Below are 22,988 nucleotides of genomic sequence, written 5' to 3'. Positions count from 1 at the left end.
AACTAAGGTAAGAAATACTAAGGATAATCATTTTTTCTACTGTGCCTTTTAGACTCTGTCACGCAAGAGACACACGCAGCTGTCACGCGCCGTGTGCAGTCCCTAGAGGAGTCTGAGTCCAAGCTAAAGGTAGAAGTGTCACGGTTGAAGGAAGTGGCAGAAGTAGCGTCACACCAGACAGAAGCAATCAAAGCTCAACAGGAGTCACAAGACAGAGAGCTAACGTCACTTAGGAAACAGCTTTATGACATGCAGATGGAGAGTGATGACAAGACGATTATTGGTTAGTATTTTATCTGCCTCCTTCCCATTGGTACCTTTATTGCAGTGACTTTGCTCCTTGCAGGGTTTTATATAAATGTGCCAGAAAATGGCTTTTAGACGTATGCATATTCTTCGATTATTACATCCCTGCCAGATCCCACGTGTAAATACGCAAAGGTTTAAGATATGTTTTGTTAATAGACGTCTTTACAATGTCTGATTTTATTTAATGATGTTAACTGTAATTATTTAAATATACGGACAGGTTTTTAAACTTTTATTGTATATATGTACGTTTTTTACCTTGAACGTTTTAACGTCCGTTTGAAACGTGTGAATAAAGACCTTTTAAAGGATGATAGGTACCGATAAGCCAAGAATTGACCTCCTACGCCCCCTGTTAGGTTGTGGATCTCAAACAATCTCAGACAAATTTCACCTCGTTGTTGTTAAAGGGAAGCAAATGAATAGAGAGTAATGTGAAATAATAAGTGCTATTTCTTTCTTGAGAAGTTATCAGACTTCCTTTTGGTATAGCGACTTTTGTTATGACGAGCCTTTAATCAAGAAAAAAAATTCAGGAAAACATGGCAGCGAATACAGCTCCCTGTAATCGTTCATCGCCATCCAGTGTTTTACTCAAAAACGCAAACAGTGCTTATATCTAAAAAAGTGCGTTGGGATTTTCAGGTAAACTACATCATCATATTGTTGCACTGCAAGTCAGCGAGGGTACAGCTGTGCGTAAACTGGAGGCTGCGACACAGAAGCTGTCAAAGCAAGAAGCCCATATGTTACGTTTGGAACAGAAGATCGATGAAAAGGACCAGGCTCTCTATCATGCCAAGATGGAGGCAAGGAACAAGGCAAAGTTTCTGAAAAGAACGATCCAGGATCTGCGGAGGCAATACAGTGGCGCCCTGCCGCTAATGAAACAGGTCACTGCTCATTATTTTTTTTTAGTTTCTAATTTGTTTGGCGAATGAAAAGGGTGAAGCAATAAATATCGGGCGTCGGATAACGCGAGGCATGTGAAGAGAAAGTAGAATTGAGAAGGAGAAGGAGAATTGTTTGATAACAACATTGGGCATGGTTTTGCCAATTTTAGACCTTTCAATTCCCCAAGGGCTGTTTATAATGCTTGCTTTGAGCATCACTTGTTACCCATACACGTATACATAAGTCAAAGTTTTTATCATGGTAATTAGTTTTCATTCATATGTAAACAAAACTAATTTTCATATGAAAAGCTTGGCACCTATCCTCGCTTTCATAATGAGGTTCACAGTAACTCAGAAATGGCCTATTGTAGGTGAAGTGCACTTGAAAGCAACAAAGAAACAGAAACGCGCTTCGGCTTTTTGTGTTCAAATTATACCATAACACTAGTAGTAATATATATGGAAACAGAATGATGAATACGGATTAAGTAACTAAACTTGAATTCTTCATTGAAACTTTCCTTTCTAATACCATCAGGAAAAGTTTGCAGATACCATGCAATCACTACAAGAAGACAAACGCAAGCTTGAAGGAGAATTAAAGAAAGCCAAGAGCGACAGGGAAGCGGCGGAGGACAAGCTTGCCGAGCTTAAACTTCAACATGATGGGTTGCAAGAGCTGATGGCCACACTAAAGGACGGTAAAGGAGCTGCTAAAGTTACTGAGTGGCACGCGAAGATGGGAGAAATAAGACTGCAAGACTTGAAACTGAACCGCGCCATTAGCAGGCTGCAGGAAGAGGTAGATGATAGAACACACGATTGTTTAACAAATTGATTTATGTTTGTTTGGTCCTGGCGGCTGAATAGATTAAAAGCTGTACGTATCGCAAGATGGGTCTGGAAGAAACAGCCTCAAATATATCTTGAGGTTCGCCTGGTGGCTTGATTTGTCAAGTCTGTAGAACGCGCCGTTACCATAGCTACGTCTACTGTCCGTGCTACATGACGTGTGTCTGTCAACTTCTATTTCTATGTCTACGACTGTGTTTACGTCTATGTTACTGACGTTAATAAAAATAAATTTGTTGATTGTTTAAGAAACGGCCTGGATCTCTCTCGTAAACCCGACACGTTAATTCTGTTTTGGTACAAATGGGAAAAGATACCCAAATGAGTTGTGCCTTTTGTCTCTGCACGGGTTTTCGTCGTTTAGGGTTCGCGAAAATTAGAGAGAAGTTAAATTTAAGGCTACTAACTACGTGTTTGTTATCACGCAAATGAAATCTATGGGGGTAAAGTACTCTCTTACATTACTTAGTAACAGTAAACTCTATTGTCTTTGTATATATTCCGGTGTGGAAATTTTGTACTCTTCTAATTTTTTTAATGCGTCTTGACGTTTTGCATGACAAAACTTACCAGCCAGATCTGGGAAAGCGAAATTTTATGATGTGTTATCCATTGATTTCATTTACTTTGATTCAGTTGAAGTACCTGGAAAACATTGTGAAAGTACACGAACGAACAATCTCCGATTTAGAAGATGAAAACGTTCAGATGTCCAAGGAACACGAAGAGCGACAGTTGCTTTGGGAGCAGAGAGAGGTAGAGCTTGAACGCATGGTTGACAAGCTGGAGAAACAACAAGAGCAACTTGCTGACGCGGCTGCAAAGTTTGAGGAGGCCACTGGCTCGATCCCAGACCCCAATCTGCCGGTGGCGAATCAATTAGAGCTGGCGATTAGGAAAATTAAGGAACACATCAGGATTATTGTGGGAACTAGAGAGGAAAACAAATTGCTCAAAAAGGTACGAACCATATTGTTACAATAAAATAAATTACTCCACGAGGGCGCGTTGGATAGGACGTGATAGATAGCCAACAATGCGGATAGCGTCGGCTATAATCATATCATATCCAACAAGCTCGAGTGGAATAATTATGTTGTGGAAACCAACCAAGAAATGTTGCTAGATCTTGTTGATTTCATTTTGCAAGAAAGAGCAGAAGACGATTTAATGGCCGCTCTTTTCGGGCTTGTATAAACTTTAGAATTTAATTATCCAATAATTCAATTTTAGCAATTGTACAGAAAATGGAAGAGAGTTTCAGATTAAGTGATGAAAAGTGTGACCGCAGTTTTATTGATACAAATGGTTGAAAGGACACAAAGTTTGTGATTCCACTAAACTGTCCGAAGAGGTTAACTAATCTATCTCCCCTGGATTTGAACCGGAATTGACATTGAGAAATGCGAGGTTTCGTGGATCAGAAAAACCATCACAGCCACTCGTATTATGCCTAATCCACGACTCTAACCCGGGACACATGGGAGGCATGCACTCTTACCACTGCTCTCTTCCAGTGAGCACAGTGGTAGGAGATCGTTCTCTTGTAGTTTTTACTTGAGTTCTCTGTGAACAATAGTGGTTTCCATCGAAAATGCTTTTTTCAGTCTCATTATTTAACGTTTTCAATATAATTGAGAATAAAGTAAATGATATCCTAACATTGTAGAAATATGGCGACCTGGATCAAGCTTTCAAGCAGTCAGAAGAAAGGTTAACTCAGAAAGACAAGGTAATGCTGTTGATTTCTATCTATCCATTATTCTCTAACTTAAGGCTATGGTTCAGGCGACGCCTACTAAATGCTGAAGCTTACTGAGCAATAAATTATCTTGGCCTGTTTCCTCTGAAAAGCACCTTAGGGGAGAATTTTCCGTTTACCAGAGGTCAAAAAGTTTCTCTTACCACCCGTTCAAATGTTCGAACAGTGTAATGAACTGTACCATTCTTAGTGTTCAAATGGGAAGTATCGCGGGGATTTTGACCTTTTGGGTGAAAATGGTGCGACGACACCTTCACTTAGTGCATTTTGGAAACGAAAGCCCGGAAACTTGAAAACAGTCGTCTAACTTTTTTTCAAGTTGTAGCCCATTCTAACCCAGTCCATCTGTGGCCAGAGGCGCTCATCGATAGTCTTGGTACACTGGGGTGATAATTTTCAACAAATTTGAGCAATACTTTTCTGGTGGTGGAAAAACGTTTTGGAGTTTTTGATTTAACACCGAATTCCCGTGATACTTTCCTTTTAAGGACTGTACCTTCTAATGCAAAGGTATTTTGCGTGGTGTGCGGGAAATGCATACATGTATATTAGCAACTTAGCAAGGGCTATAATTGACATTCAGAAATTGTGGTTGACCACACTTTTTTCGGAGGTAACCAAGCAAATGAAGCTTCAAAGTATATAACGGGATTGGTGCCTTATTATCTCTGAACGCTTTCTCAACGTCCCGAAAGTTGTTCCCCAGTTTGCCTGTAAATTTGACCCCGCTTAAGCGCCCACCTCCTCAGTGGTCGAGGTGACCACAAAACAATACTATTTTACTGTCTCTAACCTCACTTCGTAAAAGGAAAGGATTCGAATGTACGTTAAGGACGGTGCCTACAATTGTTGCTGCGCATGCGTTCTGCGTATCTCGAGATACTTGGGTTTCCTATGGGTGGTGCCTACTAATACAGGAATATTTTTGCGCGGTTTAAAACTATACGGGGAAAGAAAAACTTAGCAAATGCTTCTGGTATCTCGAAAGAAAATTGGGGGTGACCTTGCATTTTTCAGAGATAATTTAGCTTCAAATTAGGAAAAAAATCCCATACATTGCTTTATATTTTGGCGCTTTTTTTTTTTAAATATTATTGCTTAATTGTCTCTGAAAAATGCCTGGTTACCCCCAATTTTCTTTTGGGATTCCAATAGGCCTTGCTAAGATCTGCTTTTCCCGCATAGTCATAAATCGCACAAAAATACTTCGGTATTTTAAATAAAGTGACACATGTTACTACTTAATGGTAATTAATTACGTACAGTATTTTTTCTTCTTTTCTTTTTAGCTGATCAATGAGCTGCGCCTTCGTCTTCCTCTGTCTGATCGTGAAGAGATCACATCAGAGGCAAAGAAGGCCGCTGGGTTAGTAGAGGAGGACTATGAGTCCAAACGAGCTCTGAAAGTAGCACAAGCAACTGTCTCCAGTCTCCAGGTATGCTTGTGTGTGAAACCACTGGGACCTCTTAGCAGACTTGAATGCGATTGCTTCACTTGCAACAGTGGTTTCTCAGCTGTTTTCACAACGATTTGCACTTGATGCAAGTCTCAAATTCCAAAATTTTGCCAAGTCTCCTCGTGACAATGATCGATAATGAACCAGAAAGAAGTATAGGGTTCTCTCCAATGCGATGATTTTCATGATATTCATGTAAGGCGCTTAAATTCAAAGAAATAAATGTAAGGAAATGGTTTCGTGAGTGCTACCTCTTTTGGTACCAGCCGGCCAATCACTTTTTATTTTATTTTTGTTTTAATTTCGATGTGTATGTGTTGCACGATATGGTTTTCTTATTTGTTTTTGTTTTTTTATTATTTGTCTTTATATTCTGTTTCAGCAAATGCTGGCTCGGAAAGAAGAGTCCCTGGCTAAATACCAGGAGATGTTGAAGGAGGCGCGAGAGGTAAGATGTACATGCGCTTTCCACTTGATAGAGCTGACCGGCCACACCGATCGGTTCGAATGCGGAATGTACCGATTTGAAGGACAAGTTTTATCTTAGTCCTTCAAATTTCTTCAAAATAGCGCGCACCATTTTCGGAGTGTTTATTTTTCAAGATTTTGCAGCACCATCCCTTCAAAATGACGCATTCGATTTGCAGATTTGCCTGTCTGGCTGGCTAGTTTTGGCAAATGGAAAACACTCATATGTCTTGAAGGTATAAGATGGTGACAGTAATGCAAGTGTTAGGAAATGGTTTCCTGGTCAGCAAGAACAACAACAAAACAAAAATAAAATGAGTAAACAAATCAAAAAGTAAGCGATGGTCGCTGTTTTTAAAACTTACAAGTTCTAGAAATACCTTCTGGATTTAGCAGCCTCCAACATCGTTACTTTCAGGGGATGAGGTATTTTATCTTACGATGTGGAAAATGCCACAATGATTTGATTTGAATGGGAAAACACGCACAGAGACCAAAGAGCAATTCGTTAGCTGTTTTTCTCACTTATTCTTCCTCCGTGTGCATCCAACTGGCACCTGGAAAGTCAACTTGGGAGTGCTTCTTCATTTATTCACTTTCTTTCTTGTTGATAACAGGAAGCGCAGACACAATCCGAGCAGCACAAAGCAGAAATTCAGCTTCTTCAGGACAGATTACACTTAGAAACTGACGAGACGTTCAGAAGGAAGAAATCTTTTCACATGGTCAGTAGAATTTAAGATCTTACTGTATACATAAAAAGTAGTGAATAGTATGGTACCTGTTTATCTTCAGGAACTTTTAGACTTTTATACCTGGCCGTAGCCTCAGATCGGGAAATATGCAACTTCTGAAGACACAATCGTACAATTTAAAATCGCACGGGTTCAGGGCATTTTCTTTATGTGCTCCCAGCTTTGGAATGCCCTTCCACTAGAGCTAAGGATGTAGAACTCCGTAGTTTGCTTTAAGGAAGGCCTGAAGACTTTCCTTTTAAGAAAGGCTTATTGTTGAAATTAATTAGGGAAAAGTTTTTATTTATTTTAGTTATATTTTTAATTTTTAAGGGAATTTTGATGTGAAGCGCTTGTGGACATTTTAGGAATAATCTGTATAGAAATAAACTATTATTATTATATTATTAGTTAAATGCGAAGGTCCCTCCCTTTTCTTTTTATTAAAGAGGAGAATTTTAGCTTTCAAAGAGCTGCCGATCCCAATAAAATTGATATCAAAAGAGGTGCAAATTCGGCATATGGTCGCCGCCATCTTGGATGTACTTTTCTTAGCAACCCGTCCCGCTGCAAGGCACATGTGAAGTTTCTGACTGAAATGGAAGCTGTTTGAAAGCTAGACGTATCGTATTTCCACACGAACTTACATTTGTGAAAGGAATGAAGGATGCGTCTTGAAGAGACCTCCTGTAAACAACATTCTGGGCGTGTTATGACTGGTTTTGATTGGTGATGTGTTGTGTTCTAGGCTTTTACTTCAGTGTTGTGTGATTTTTTTCGTTTTCTTTCTTTCTTTCTTTCTTTCTTTCTTTCTTTCTTTCTTTCTTTCTTTCTTTCTTTCTTTCTTTCTTTCTTTCTTTCTTTCTTCCTTCCTTTTTTTTGTGAATGTTCAATTTTCTTTGTGGGAGTACCTCGGGATATGATTTATTGGGATGGTTAACATTTTGTAGTGTGAGCTTATTTTTGTGTCTTCAGTAAGTAGTCATCACATCTGTGTTGGTTGAATAAAACATGAATTCGAAAAAAGATCTTTAAAATCAATTTATCATTGCTACATCATTTTATCTGTTTGCTTTTTTCTTTGTTTATCAGGACTCAGTGAGTGCTGAGGGTCCTCCAGTCCCTACCCACAGACAGGTTTGTAATGATTGTGATAATGATGAACGTGTCAATATTGTAAGCAAATCGCGGAAGGAAAAAAGACAAAAAAAGTCTATTGGTGAGAATGAAATAGGACATCAGCTTTAGATGGTGTAGTGGTTATCACTTTTGAGATCAGGCCCTGGTTGTTCAAATGGTGGATTACTCTATCCAGCGGATAAATCGCTGTCCAGCAGATAAAATAAACTCCACTCAATACATTTTATCCGCTGGATAGCGATTTATCCACTGGATAAAGTTATCCATTCTCTGAACAACCGGGGCCACATCTGATGGTCGGTGGTTACTTATTTGATTGGACTAGCCTCAGTAGTCATTTTGTTTCATTTGACACATTATTACACATTATTTCATTACTCCATATTGCTTCTCTTCACCCAGATGTACAAATGGGTACGAGCGACATGCTGGACTATCATCTCATCCAGGGCGGTAGTAGCTTTGCTCCTGGTTGCCTCGTGCTACAGAAATCGGGTTAAACTTCGGTTGTGTGGGTAACCTGTGGCTCCTATGCGACCTGACCCTTAACGATATCACCTATCCACCCGAATAGAATGATACTGAGGGTGGTCACACGCAGGGTTTGTTACGTCATCCGTGTTCTTTTCTCTGCGTGTTGGAGACAGGACCACCATTTCTAGCTGTCATCTGAAACACTTCCAGGTCTAACCTTCTACCAATGTCATAGCATAGACAGAATCTTTTTTCTTTTTGTCCAGCCCAGGGTTAAAACCTGAGCTGCTGGTTTCGCAGACTGGCACTACACAAATTTGGCTCACCTTGCGAACAAACAAACAAACAAACAAACAAACAAACAAACACAAAACGTCCCTTCACATCATTGAATAGAAAAAAAAAAAGCACTGAGTTCGTGGAAGATTTGTGACACAGGAATATGGTATTGAATTCACAGTATGACGTGGTAATTTGCAAAAATATGATTTTTACATATCAAAAACGTATTTCTACATATCCGTTTCTTATTCTGGTGAAAAAAAGTTCTTGTACCAATCGTGTATTCAGTGTTGAACATTGTGTGTATCGCTTCTTTCAGTTGTCACGTTTGTCCGAGTTAGAGGAGATGGTAGCAGAGCAGGATAACGCTATAGCTGTTGCAGCAGAGAAATACAAGAAGTCACGAAATGAAATCAGTAAAATGAAGAAAGAACATGAAGAGCAAGTGAACAATCTCAAACAACAAATGGCCAGGTCATTAAAATTAATATACCATTCTTCGTAGAATTACAAATATTTTCTTTAAACATACTTCTACAATGTTGTTGACAGTAAATTTGTTGTTGTTGTCCGGGGTGATGGTGGAGGATTGGTTCCATCGCGACCAGCTAAGTGAGCGGTGTGGCTAACACCAGTCAGGTGAACTAATAACGAAACCTTTTGTTGCCTTATTTCTCTTGATCAGAAAAGAAGAGGAACACTCAAATGAAACAAAGAAACTCACCAGTGAAAAAATGGAACGAGACGACAGAATAATGGAGCAGAGTAAAGAGGTCAGTTTTTACCATTGTCGTGCATGTACGGTAGTTTGCTTCGTCATAATTTATTTATAATTTCGCTAGCAGTTCCACCCAAGCGCCAGTGAAACAACACCACACGAAAACTCGAGCTTAAACTGAGATACACATAAACGTGGTGCTTTGTTTGCGTACCATGTCTCGAAGGCTTTCTTGTCTTCTTGGTCACTACTGTACTAAAACGTTGAATAAGCACCTTTAGTCATTCTCGAAATTAACCTGGAGCACAAAAGGAATATAGGAAGTTAATTCTCCAAGGAGAGGCAAACCTTAAGCACAAGGGAAGAACTAGTTAATGTTGGTCTGACAATCTCAAGGGCTAATTAATCCATTTTTCGTCCTTGTCACCTGTGATAAGTCGCTCTTTTAATGTTCTTTTGTTTTGCTTTTATATGTCATTGATATGGCATCGAACATTGTAAGGAGTATATCATGAATTTGTGCTCTATTATCTGTTACTAACGGTTCGGCTTTTTGGGCATTGAAGAGGCGTTCAGTTTAGTAGCAGTAGTATTACCTGCATCTGGAAAATTTATAATCTTGTAGCCTGAAAAGTTTTACAGCTCATGGGAAAAGACGGTAGGTAAAGTACTAAGGATGGACTACAACTTAGCACGAGCTTGCTTTTAGACTTTCTATCCTTACTAGACAAGCAGCTGGCTAGCCTCTTGGCTGTTTTTGAGATATTTGTTTCATAGTATTTCTCACAGTATTTTGTTGTTCTCTTTACTATAGATTGAAGTATTAAAGGATGAACTCGACACAGCAAGGGAAGAAGCTCAACGGGCCCCCAGTAAAACCATGAAACATTTGGTGGAAAGACTTCGTAACCAGCTGGCTCTTAAAGAGAAACAGCAGAAGGTAATGTGGATTGTACTGGAATAGCCACGGTACACAGTTAAGCCTGTTAAAACAGATACCCTCGACTCTCCAAATCTTCTATAACTTACACTGAGACTGGAAGGCGTGGTTGTCACGTATTTCGTTTTGGGAATGTAGCATTCTGCTCCCATCTGCAGATTGAAACCTTTACTTACCACTTTCCGCGTCTTACACAATGGAAGTCTAGTTATGTTACTCCTGACCCATCTCAGTTTTATTACTATATTTTTTTTAAGAACAAGTGCTTACTTCTTATTTTTCAGTCGTTAAGTCAAGCTCTCCTTCAACTCAGAGCTGATATGGTATCGACAGCAGAGGAAAATGTTCAGGTAGATCAACTTCATCTTTATGTTAGTAGTGTCAATCTTATAGATGTTTTCCTGTAGCACCTTCCTTGCGAAAAAAGAATAATTTTACGAGTCTGTGTTTCTTTTTGTAAGGAAATAAGCTTGGCTGTTAGCATCAAATCGCTGTTATGTTATGTTCCTGACAACTCCAGAGATGAGACATAAAAAGGTTTAAGAGATAGCTATACAACCAAACTTTCCAAGAAGCAGTGGTAGCTTGTTAAAAACTCTGTGATTAAGGTATCTATATAGAGGCCTGTTTTTATCAAAAGACGCAACGGGAGCGCAAAAAATCCCGGCTCGATTCCCGACTGAAACATTTTCACAACTTTCTCTTACGATTTCTGTTTCCAATCTATTTGATTGCCTGCCATAATTCAGAAAGCACGTTGAATCGCCTTGCGAAAGAATGAGTGAAAAAACAAACAAACAAACAAACAAAAGAAAAAGAAAAGAAAAAAAGCCTACTGCTCCGATCCCGTGCATTCTGATTCCCAAACCTTTGATCTCCAATTCAACCCCTTTTGATTTCTGATATGACAGAGACCATGAAAGTTATGTGCGTTGAAGCCTGAATATTATTCAGCCTTTCTATTCGCAACTACGTGTCATTAATTAATTCCCTCATGCAGTTAAAAAATATGCCAATGGATATATTTCACGTCCAGTCTTGTGGCCCGTGTTTGACGTTCTTTATTTTTCAGGCTCACGCTAGGAAAGCCGAACAGCAAGCTAATGTACAGCACATTGTAGACAAAGAGACCGCTGGACTACAGGTTTGCCTTGTCATGTAGTTAAGAAATTTATACTTTCGTACTCAGGCTCCTTGCCTCACTCCAGTGTGTGTGTTTTTTTTTGTCCAGGCCTTACTAATTAACATCAGTGTTAGACTGTGAAATGTACGGAGGAAGCTCGGCCCAGCAATTTAGAGCTCCAGACTTGAGGTCCTGGGTTCAAGCCCCGTCCTCGGCCATTCTTGTATACAGCCAGCTGGTTTGCCTCCTGCCAGTTGGGACTTTTAACCTGTTATGTTTAATTTAATTGTTATTTGCTTCACGTTATTTCTGAGTGAATTGCCTATAAACTATCTTTGGGTAACTATGTGCATTTTCACTATAAAAATACTTATTTAAAATACATATTTTTATTTATTTATCTATTTGCCTTACTACTTGTTGTTTCCAATTTCTGGTTTCTAGGCGCGTATAGAGGAGCTACAAGAAAGAATGGAGAAGCTCAAAAGAGAGCTCAAGAAACAAAAAGACAAGGAATCAACTCTATTGGAAGAAAAGGATAAGTTAAAGCAGGTACAACTCATATCTGCAACTCTGTTCGTTGATCATCCATCGCACGGGGTCTGAATGTCGTCTGCAGATGTTGTGTTCACTGCACTAATCTCCGGCTTTTATTTGTTGTGTGTTGTGTTTTATTTATTTGCTTTCTGATGGTAAATCTCTTTTCTGCTTTCTTGTTTTGTCCTTAAAAAGTGAGTAAACCACAAAATGACGACCAGGCAAACCTAAAAGATCCATCCAGGGGAAGTTGTTACTCCCCTCTGGCTCGTTCCGTTCGTTGAATTGAACATGGGCCTATCCTTATCTCTATCTTCTTCTTCTTCTTCGTTTTATTTTTTGGCAGGATCTCTCCAAAAAAGATTCTGCTCTGTTGAAACTTGGCAGTGAACTGAAGGATTTGGAGACGGTACAAGAACAACTTGAGAAAAAGGAGCAAGAATTAAGAATGGAAAGGAATACGGTAACAGGCTTTGTTTAGCCATGGTGAAGTAGTTGACGTTGGCACTAGTTGTTTTGTAGACAATGATTAATAGCCTATAGATGTTTTGCCTTAAAAAAGCAATTTTACTCATATTGTCTTTACCGTTGTCACCAGGAGTCACTGTTACCCCAATAGAAATGTAGCTTAACCTTGATTTCAAACCCATGCGTCTGTGCAACGTTGAAGAGGCTTAAACCTTAGCTGTTTCGTGCACCTTTTTTAATAGGTAGTCTCTCGGTCTATTGAGCATCGGCCATCTCGTGTACAAATTGTTTCCTTTAATCTCCGCTTTTGAAATAGTTTTTTTCCTTATGCCAGAGATCTCAATGCTGCTTCCATGTGAAATAAAAGAACTCTAAGCAGAAATAATAGGGTTAGATCTTAAATCGTTCGGTCGTCTTTTGTTTTTAGCACGCTCAAGAACGTACAGAAGCAGAAAAACTGCGACAAAAGGTTAAAGCTCTTCAAGAAAAATTAAAGCAACAAAGGCAGAAGAGCGAGGAGGACGGTGAAGATGGGCCTGGTACCGAGAAACCTGTGGTGGAGGAAGTCATAAAGGAAGACAGGGTAAGGCTTAACACTTTACCTACCTGATTAACAGCGGTTCGACCTAAAGAATAAGAAAAGCTCGTTAGAGATAAAGGGTCAGTTATTCAAACAGAGTCTATTTTAGGCCGCGGCTTAAGACAATCCGTGGGCCTCTAAATCTGTTTGTAAGTGGTTAATTTTAAGTAGATAACTAGTTTTCTAGTCTGGAATGCAAGCCTTCTTGTTACCGCCAGCAGCAGACAATGTCTAAGTATGACTGTTGGCATAATTGAAAATGGCTTAGAACGTGGTTTTGTTAAACACCGTCTAAACTGTCTTTTAATAACTGACCCAAGGTTTCAACTTTGAGAGTTCAAAACTGATATGTTTTTTGTGAGTCTATCTGTTTACTAAATCACTTTGCGATATACTTAAAAAGTTCCAGGTGCAATTAGGTGAATCGGTTTCCCAGATGTCACACACTCAAACAGACACACAGCACCGACCAGTCTCCACATACTTCACTTTCAAAAAAGGCTTGAAACTGTTTTAGTAACACAGAGACTCATCCAAAACTTCTCAGTTTGAGCTCACATACTTTTCTTTCTTTTTTTTTGACAAGATTTCTGTTTCAAATAAATGGGAAACAAATGGTACATATAGAAAGTTCCTCGCTTGAGCTGTTGTTTGGGGATTGCACCTACAGACACCAGGATCAAAGCTATCTTTTGCTTTGTAAATCATCAGGGGCCGTATTCAGGAAGCTCTCTTAATTTAAAATGCATGCAAAGCATAGTTCGTGAGATTCCTACTGGTCTAGGAATAGATTCATGATGTCCTGCCAAGTTAAGTTAAATATTTTTCGTGAAAAAGCACTAACTTAAGCTGTACCCTAAGTATTGGAGTAAATGTGATGGTATATTTTAGGTAATGTTTAAAACACGAGCAGCAGTGTTTTTTTTTTATCGGGATTTAAAACCACGAGGCGCAGTCGAGTGGTTGTAGACACGATAAAACACGTGCTGCGAGTTTTTTGAACGGCTTCATAAACATTCCTGGAAAAGCGTGTGTCAAGAGAGTTCATAACAATGATGCTTTTGTGAACGTTGGAAATAAGCATACAAGAAAAACAGTAAACACCGCATACTAATAAGGAGAAGGTTTTATCGCTTTTTAAAACCACTGCACATGATGTTTTATCGACCATTTGATAGGTCAATGGGCTCATGAATTATTAATGAGTTTTTGAAGCCTGGTAAATACATGAGAAGGAGAGAACTCGGATTTCTTTTTTTATGAGTGTACCTATGTCTCTTAAGCCTGGTTCACACTTGCGACATAACGACATAACGACATAAGAAGGATGTTATGTCGTTATGTTAGCAGTGTGAACATGTAAACATAATGACATATTGGCAACATAACGACATCGACATAACGACATAAGGAAAAAACTGATCTTTTCTTTATGTCGTTATGTTGCTGTCATACAAGTGTGAACAACTTCGACATAACGACACAACAAACCACCAATCAGAGAACGGCAAAACTTGTCGAACCCAGTTCGCCACCAGCACTATTTTCAATATGGCGGCTACTGTGGAGTTGGAAGATATGACGGAGCAACCCTGGTGCGGCTCGTGTAGATGAAGAAGAACTTGCTGAAGCGATTCGAACTTATCCAATATTGTATGATAAAAGACGTGTAGATGCTCTTCTAGCTTCTTCCTGAAATACTGGACGAAAACAATCTTTTCTTCTAGCAATTTTTTCCCTTTGTTGTCGTCGACGACGCCTTCGCCGAAGAAACAAATTAAATCATCTCAAAGGCAACAAGTGTTTGTTCCGCCATTTTTAAAGTATTCTTTTCACCTAACCTTATGTCTTTATGTCAGTGTTCACATTTCCGACATAAGCGATTATGTCGTTATGTCATTATGTCGTTATGTCGTTATGTCACAATTGTGAACCAGGCTTTACCGAATAACACATCATTATCGTACTCTTAAGTAGTTTCGTAAAAGCGCCACTCGCCTGGGGCCATATTCATGAAGCGTTGCTAAGTGAAGATGTTTCCTAAGTATTGTTTTTTTTAACAGTAGCCTAGGAATAACAATAAACTTTTTTTTAACCTAAAACGACCAGGCCACTGTTGTGAGTGAAGGTGTGGCTCGCTGGGAAGATAACAAGAAATGGCAACAGAAAGTAGAGACACTAAGAGGAAAACTAGCTGAGAAAACACGCGAACAGGAAAAAGCAGAAAAGACCATCGCCATGCTGAGAGAGGCGGTCAATAGGGCTGAAAAAGATAAGGCGGGGCTTCATAGTAGATTGAAAAGGTGCGTTGTGTTTGCTACAGTTCTCGTAGTTTCCGTTCAACTGTGTTTAGACTGAATTGTTAGCAGTTGCTGTGGTTAAATGGCTGACGCTTTGGGCTTTACATCGCTAAGTTGTCGGTTCTGACCTCTGCTTCCGTGTTGTCGGTAGCATATAATGTGTAACTGGGTGGTAGCCGAGGTAGGATACATTCCGACTGATTCGAAACACAAGTCACAAGCGCTGCTCACTGTAGCTCCGACGTTCATACAAGCTAGACATGCAGTGTGTGTTAGCCCGAAACGCTATCCCAAAAGATCTGGCGTAGAATTTAGAGCTAGGAGACCTTTTCTACTTCGTTTACATATTAGTGACCCGTGAAATGCGACCAGCGTTTTGTGCGATCTGTTTGTCAGCGAGTAATGTTACGATCAATTAGTATCCCATCTACGGCGGGGAAAGCAGTAATATTCTGAGTTGCTTCATATCACCGACACTGGATGTAAAGTCATAATGGATGCATTGATTTGCCTGAACTTTCATTTGAAGGAAAAATTTAAAGATCAAGTGTTGTTGAGATGCTTTGTTCCGTAAAAAATATGTCATTAGAAAGGCAAATGAAGAGAAAAAGGAGAATCAACAATTACAGGATCTTTCGTCTCGCTTATTTGCATCGTATTCGCGGTGCTACATCCATGTATTTACGTTGTCTATTTCAGCTCTGCCAAACCAGTGGTTGGTGGACCGCCTCTTGTCACGAACGAAGTTGTACAGGACCTTAAGCACAACATATTCAAGTTGGAAGAAGAGGTACAATGAAATGAAAATGGATAAAAACAAGTGTTGTCCTGGTCATATTAGACAATTATGTAAGTCCGGTCGCTTCAAAAGAAGCAGCTGTTGCTGCATGGTATCTCTATGGCAACAAGCTGACGTTTATTCTTCTGTCTGGCAAGTAATTAAGCTGGTTGTTTGGAAGATTTTTTTTAGAAAAAATGCATTATTGCAGCATTTTGAATTTGCTCACTGGAATAAGGCAACAAAAGGATTTTCGTTGCCTTTAAAGCGCTATTTCACCTTGTAGCATGCTTTCGTGATAACTGCTTAGATCCTTTATTCGTCTTTCTTGTCGTGTTAGAACCAGGAGTTAAGGCGGCAAAAAGTTCTAGGTCATGACAAGCAAATGGAGGCCCTGGAACTAAGGAACAGGCAGCTAACCGGGTACATTGAAGGCCTGGAACGAGACCTTGCTGGCCGTATGGCTGAACAGGTACTGTAGAGTCACACCTAACCTTGGTCAGAGTCATAAACAACACCACAGAAAATTACTTCACCGTGCAATGAATGGTCAGCTAAATGTGATCGAAAGTTATCGGTTTCGGATTTTCGTCATCTAGAGAAGATCTCTACGAAGGCGCAGTTGGATGTGAATTTCCTAAAGAACTTTCGTTCGCTTCATGTGTATCCTACGTTCATCTCATTCCCTCTGTACTGAAGATCGATGAAGTTTCATCGGAAACATGTTTACTTTAAAAAACGTCGTATCTTTCATAAACTTTTAGGATTTCATCCACAGACTAAAATGTCAGAGATGAGGATTACCTTAACAAAAGGTTGAAACTTTGGGGTCATAGTCAGTAAAGTATTGTCATACCAAGGGAAAGTAATAGGGTTTCATTCACAGAGACACCTTGCACAGCATAACAAACAGCATCAGAATAAAGCAGTGTAGTAGCTTTCATACAGACCCACAAGACTGTTCTTTAAACGTGAGTTCAAATCACCTGAATCAACCATCAACCAACCAAAGAAGGATGGCGCATTGAGACGTGATTCAGAAAACCATTATGAAATACGAATGTACAAATTCGTAACTGGTGTCCAATTTCGATTGTTTGTTTGTTTGTTTGTTTTGTTTGATTTTTTTTCTTTCAGCGTTCTGTTGACAAGGCCGACGCAGACATGTATCGTGAGTTATATCAAAGAAACCAGTCTCTTCAGAAACAACTGTTGGAAGCCAAGGAGGTTAGCAGATGCAGTGTTCTTATCTAACGAGGGGTAAAATCCGGGCTTGGCGGAGGGATGTACCTACAGTTTCGAGCATGCAAGAGATTTTGATATATTTTCCAAAAAAAAAAACAAAATAAAACAAAACAAAGACAGGCGAACACCCTTTTGTTTAAGCCTAGCACTGGTCGTAAAATTGTATTTTACAAGAGCTCGGGACTACAGTGCAAAAATTCTGATCGCTTGTCGGATGGTCTTACCACACGAGCTACTGGGAGACTCGCGGTGAGCAGGGTCATTCTCCAAGTTCACATTTTTGGCTTATCTACTAAAAAGATTGCAACACAGAAGGGTACATGTTTTTTATTTTCAAAAAGTTAAGGTTGTTTTTCCACATGATCGCCAAAGGTTACTGCTGTTTAAAAGTCTGAGCAATCGTCGGCGCCAGCTCATATGCAAACCAGCCGGCTATGCAGAAAGAGCGCTGTTGATGTAATCCAGAGGATGTGGGTTCAAATCCATCTCGGCGAACCAAATTTCCTTCACAGGGCTAGCAGCCCGAGGAATTGTATGGCAGAAGTCTTCACTTTGGCACTCAAATAAAATAACATTTCTGTGCAGATGTCCGCAGTGCATTGAATCACTGAAACACCACATTTCACGTTTCCGTGTGATTGCTACCATCGTGGATCTTTTGTTTTTTTTAAGATTGGTTGATCGTTAGCCTTCATAGAAAGAACTATTCTCATTCCGTGAATGTGTCTCTGTTAGAACCCTTCTGTCCTTCACCTGTTCGTTACTACCAGCAGGTGATGGTTATTGAACGCTTAAAATATAAACGTATTTTGTAGCAGAAGCTATTAATGAATGGATCATTCTCCCCACTGGTAGGAAAATATGGAGTTGCGTTTCGATTACGAACAAGCCAGAAAGGAAAACCCTCGGCTTAAGGTAATGTTGCAGAACAATGTTTTCACACACACCTGTAAAGGTTGGTTGGTTTCTACGAGAGATGTTACCCTCCCCTTCCACTAACTCTTTGCCATAACTCCACCATTTTATTTTGTTGGGCTGTTTTGACCATTTATGCATCTTGTGTTTAAAAATGCAACAGGCCAGCTCTGGGCCAGGTGTAGGGCCCTTACAGTCTGATGTTGATTACACGTTCAGGGACTTATTTTGTTACCAGATGAAATGACCTTTTGTTTGCCGTTCCAGGCTCGAGTAGAGGATTTACAAGAATATGTGGAAATTCTAAAAGCGGAACTCGAAGCCAGCAAAAAGAGAGAGAAAGCTCGCAAGGTACGTTTGAGTCAGAGCACTGGTTTGATTTGTAACGGAGTTGTTTAGCAGTAGGCAACTGTATTGTTTTGCTTTAGAGCGAAGGTGGATCTATATTTTTGAGTCTGTGGGCGAAATGCTAAAGTCTGACTAAAAAATGTTAGCTTTTGAGCTTTGCCTTCCCGTGTGGGAGGTCTGTATAAAAGTTGTTTAGAGTTTTGTTCCTGGTGATATCCCTGCAGAGTGGTTGCAATATTTGAACGTCTAGATGAAATCCTTTCAGATGGATATTGTTGATTAGCACTTTCAAGTGATGTTGTTTGTTTTTCACTGGTTTTACTAAATGACGTGTTTCTGGTTTCACCAGAAGAGCCTGGGCTCTGGTATGGGAGGACAGAGCGTGGAAGACCTGGAACGAGTGATCGCAGCCATGAGGCGAGTTGTGGAAAGACTTCAGGGTGAAAATGATCAGTTAAAAAAGACTGTTGGTGCGGGGGGACCTCAATATGGTGAGGTTATCAAGGAGAACAGAAGACTCAAGGTAAGCGCACTGCATGAAAGGTGGAACAATGCTTGTCGAGCCTATGGAAATAGGCTCAGACGTGGTAATCATCCCATGAGTTGTTTATTATCTAGGGAGGAGCCTGTTGCCCACAGTTACAATCCCAGGTCAGACAATGCTTGTAAAAAGGTTCTATTTTGGCGATCGTCTGACATGTAGAACACGACGCTTACAAGATTTCGTGACCTTTAAATTTTAGTTGGATTTGAACACTAGTTTTATAGCTTTATAATTGTATTTATAATATAGTAATTTTATTTTAAGTATCTTTATATAGTAGTTATTGCATTTTAACTCTTTAATTCAGCTATGCACCAGCTGCAAATAAGTTAAATAAACGGTCTTTAACTCTTCAAGATGTGCATTGTTTTCAACTTCCGTCTTGGTTTGGGTGATCAGGCGAACGAAAAAAACACTTGTGGCTTAGGTCATCCGACTGACCTCTGTCTTGCCCAAGACGATAATGACAGATCTTACTGCATCTTCCTTCATTTTTACTCGAGAGAGCTCAATTCTAAAGTGCGAACAGAGAACTTTGTACTAATTTCTCGAGTAGTCCTTCTTCTCTCTTGGATTGTCCATTAAGAGCCCAGGTTTCGACAACTATGGAGGCTGAGGTATCCTTTAAATTCAAGTATTTGTTGCAGAGTATCAGTTGAGACGATGGAAAATTTTCAGGGAAAGAAATCACGTTGCCCACTTGCAGGTTAACTAAAAGTCGGACAGTTTTGAAGTGATTGGAATCTATCAAAGCTTTGTTGTTGTTTGTTTCCTTCTTGCCGAGTAAAACGGATTGCCTTTTTTGGAAACTTTCCGCTTAGTTACATTTGACTTCGTTGCATTTTTTAACCTCCTCCTCCACCCCACCCTCAAACAAAGAAAGTGCGCTTATCGAGTTTCTTTTCTCAAACCAGCATGAGCTGGAAAAAGCAAAGGTCAGTGACAAGACTGGAGCCCAGTCCTCACGCGGAATGAGTGGTCAGGCGAATACAACTAGGATGATAACAGAAAATGAGAAACTGAGGAAAGATTTAAAAAAGGTATTGATAACACTGATGTAAACAATAGCAGTAGCTACAGGAAAGAATGTTAAATTTTAAAAACTTTGCCTTTAATTTAATCGTCAGCAAGTTGCCTGACGTTTAGGACGAAAACCCCAAGTAAAGTCAAAATGTAACAGGCAAAAAGAGCAACATTTTAGTTACAATGCGGGAATTTCATGGAGTTGAGCCAAGGACAAGGCTCAGGATGTGTTTGGACTATGGCATAGTAAGGCAAATGGCTGCCGCTATTTAACAAGTATTCTCAAACCAGGGAATAACCAGCTGCAATCCACTGTACCGAAAAATATGGCGGCTGGTACCTTTACCCATAATTCTTAGCGTACAAAATCCCTAAAAGGTTCAAAAAGTTCAACCCTAGCATACACAATGTTGTTAGTACAGGGACTAATTTGGCTGTCTATGTGCCTATCGGCTGTGTTAGGTTCGCAAGGTATTGTGGTAAAATATGCAGTCGCTATCTTTTTTCCGTAAAGTGGATTAGTCACTTTATTTCTGACAAATTGGCGAAATCCATCGCAATGTAGGGAGGTGAATTGACAGACCTGCCGATCTGTTTCGGACACGCACTTTATATCCAATTTTTGTTATCTCTCTTGCCTTTGTCTTGGCAGGAAATGGACGAAGTCGAGAAACTTAAAACAGCAAATGCCAATCTGGAACAGAGAAAGGAAGAACTGGTGAAAGAATTAGAACAGGTAGTTAAACCTTTCATTAACAATTTGTAGACTCCCAGGCCAAGATGTCTGCATAGTTTAGGTTGACCATCCATTCACCGTAAAGAAAGGCAGCTTGATTGAAAACGAACGTTTGGTTTATCAGCAGAGTTGATAGCTAATGGTAAATTGGCCACCGTAAAGAGATTCTAGTTCTGACGTTTCGAGCGTTTGCCCTTCGTCAGAGCGAATGACGAAGGGCAAACGCTCGAAACGTCAGCACTCGAATCTCTTTACGGTGGCCAATTTACCTTTAGTGATCAACTGTTTAAAGAAAACGACAAAAATTTTAAGTTTGCAAAACATGTTTCGACAGAGACTTCTGTCATCTTCAGTTACTTAATGTACAAAGCGTTTGAAGTTGAATTTATAATAAGTGGACAAAAATGCTAATTGTGATAAATGGTGACAACAAAGTGAACATGAAACGTGACGATGTGAGAATTATAAGGATAATTTTTGATTTACATGGTGTAATTGTTGATTCAAGGACGGTTGTTCTCTTTGAATATGAATAGAACCCTGTTGATAAACCAAACATTCGTTTCTACTCACCTCCGATACAGCACCGTCGCTTCTTAGAAACTAGCTCCCTTATTGGATGAAAACGATTGATCTAATGAACAGGACGTTACACGAAGTAGGTATCTGCATGTATTAAGTTAAAAATCAGCGTGTATCCAGGAGTGTGGGCAAAATGTTTAGTGTTAAACAAACGCGCTATTCACTGAGACTCTTTGACTTTGACATTCCTTGATTTAACACTGTTAACCATGGCAAGCGTTCATTGTGTTACTTTATAATAATAATAACAATAATAATAATAATAATAATAATAATGATCGTTTATTCAACCTTTTTGCAGCATAAACTGAATTACAAGGCGGGTCATTAATTACATACAAATATCTCGGAATTATGACACATAAATATAACTGTTAATGTTAAGACATCACATTTCGCTATTTTAGACACGATTCTGGTATTTGATGGTGCAAAAATTTCCAAATCTGTTAGTTCTTGCGGAGGCAGCCACAAAAACAGATTCTCCTGTTCTAAGGGCATACGGTCTTGTCTTCGCAACTCTCGGCACTAAGTTTCGTAGCAGGTCGGAGGAAGAATAACTTCGCTTGAGAAATGTTATACACGCATCCTCCCTCCTCTGGCACAGCAAAATTAAGCCTGACTTCTTAAGCGCGTCCTCGTAGCACAGAGAAGGAAAAATTGGGCCAGTGTTGTGGTTAATGCTGAGTAATGGTAATACGAACCCGCCCAGCCATAACGCATTGAGAAGAAAAATTTGCAAACTTAACGTCAATAGCTTGTTAGAAAATAATTGCCATTTGTGTGACCTATGAAGAACATACGCATGCGCGATATAAGTCTCTATGATTGTACAGTTTTGGAGTTTCAAACTTGAGTTTAAATTGCATAGTCACATCTTTTATTATATACCAGTAAATGTATGGATACTTTGACAGTGAAAAAATAGTTTTTATATTTTTATGTATATGGCAAAATTATTTGACCTATTACTCGGACTTTACCTTAAACATGATTTCGATTAACGACCAATTTTGTTGTTGTTGTTGTTCTTTTACAGTTACACCAAAAACTCTCAGATTCTAACATGGGTGGACTTGACAGCAAAGAATGGAAGTCAGTGGTTTTGCCAAAGATATATGAAGAAAAAATGCAAAAACTAGAAGCAGAATTAGAGAAAAAGGTGAGGTTACCTCTATTCTTCTTATTTCAAATTCTTGATTATTACAATGTCTTCAAGGGAAAATGAAATGGTAACAGTGAGCAAGGAGAATCATTATTTTTTTTCCGTGGCACAGTTAAATAGGCGTACTGTAAACACTTCTCCGTTTTCGTTTTATTCGTTCTTTTGGAAAATGGTATATTCGCATATTCTGTTAATCCTAAAACCGGAAAAGTAAAGAAAAAGTAGTCATGGAAGGCACTGTTAGGCTTAGAAAAGAATGTTTGGTTTTAACGACAAAGTTGATAAGCTAATTTTGCCACCATAGAAAGATTCGACTCTGATGTTTTGAGCGTTCGCCCGTCGCTCTATCGACTCCCCCAATGACGCAGGACCACATTTTCTTCAGAACTAACGCCCTTATCTATCTCTTAGGTTTGGGCTGCGATCTGTTGGGAAATTCATTCCGGACTTATAAAGATACGTCTAAATCTTGCTGAGACAAGTCGACAATACTTTGACCATTCTCAGACTGTGCCCCCAAAACCGGTTTATAGTGAATGCTATCACCTTTATGTTTGGTACTTACAGTGAGCATAATGTGACTTTGTCCCTTCAAACTAACCCAAAACAAGC

At 39.4% G+C, this 22,988-nt stretch overlaps 1 protein-coding gene across 1 annotated transcript in view; it reads left to right on the top strand.

The window, feature by feature from the left end:
• Positions 1–22,988, top strand: part of LOC146470318 (centrosomal protein of 290 kDa-like) — a 74,919-nt gene that overhangs the window by 35,994 nt on the left and 15,937 nt on the right. The window contains exons 37-63 of the mRNA XM_085122413.1: positions 53–283; positions 955–1,202; positions 1,744–2,007; positions 2,694–3,017; positions 3,727–3,789; positions 5,109–5,255; positions 5,659–5,724; positions 6,362–6,469; positions 7,571–7,615; positions 8,694–8,848; positions 9,060–9,147; positions 9,907–10,032; positions 10,317–10,382; positions 11,105–11,176; positions 11,600–11,707; positions 12,039–12,155; positions 12,588–12,743; positions 14,850–15,043; positions 15,740–15,830; positions 16,159–16,290; positions 16,956–17,045; positions 17,919–17,978; positions 18,246–18,329; positions 18,676–18,849; positions 19,785–19,910; positions 20,546–20,629; positions 22,251–22,373. Coding sequence (XP_084978539.1) covers positions 53–283; positions 955–1,202; positions 1,744–2,007; positions 2,694–3,017; positions 3,727–3,789; positions 5,109–5,255; positions 5,659–5,724; positions 6,362–6,469; positions 7,571–7,615; positions 8,694–8,848; positions 9,060–9,147; positions 9,907–10,032; positions 10,317–10,382; positions 11,105–11,176; positions 11,600–11,707; positions 12,039–12,155; positions 12,588–12,743; positions 14,850–15,043; positions 15,740–15,830; positions 16,159–16,290; positions 16,956–17,045; positions 17,919–17,978; positions 18,246–18,329; positions 18,676–18,849; positions 19,785–19,910; positions 20,546–20,629; positions 22,251–22,373 — 3,542 coding nt within the window. The remainder of the gene's footprint in view (positions 1–52; positions 284–954; positions 1,203–1,743; positions 2,008–2,693; positions 3,018–3,726; positions 3,790–5,108; positions 5,256–5,658; positions 5,725–6,361; positions 6,470–7,570; positions 7,616–8,693; positions 8,849–9,059; positions 9,148–9,906; positions 10,033–10,316; positions 10,383–11,104; positions 11,177–11,599; positions 11,708–12,038; positions 12,156–12,587; positions 12,744–14,849; positions 15,044–15,739; positions 15,831–16,158; positions 16,291–16,955; positions 17,046–17,918; positions 17,979–18,245; positions 18,330–18,675; positions 18,850–19,784; positions 19,911–20,545; positions 20,630–22,250; positions 22,374–22,988) is intronic.

This window comes from Pavona decussata, unplaced genomic scaffold, assembly GCF_977016875.1.
Source record: "Pavona decussata unplaced genomic scaffold, jaPavDecu1.1 SCAFFOLD_114, whole genome shotgun sequence".
NCBI classification, from domain to species: Eukaryota; Metazoa; Cnidaria; class Anthozoa; order Scleractinia; family Agariciidae; genus Pavona; species Pavona decussata.
This window is presented reverse-complemented; position numbering and strand designations above follow the sequence as displayed.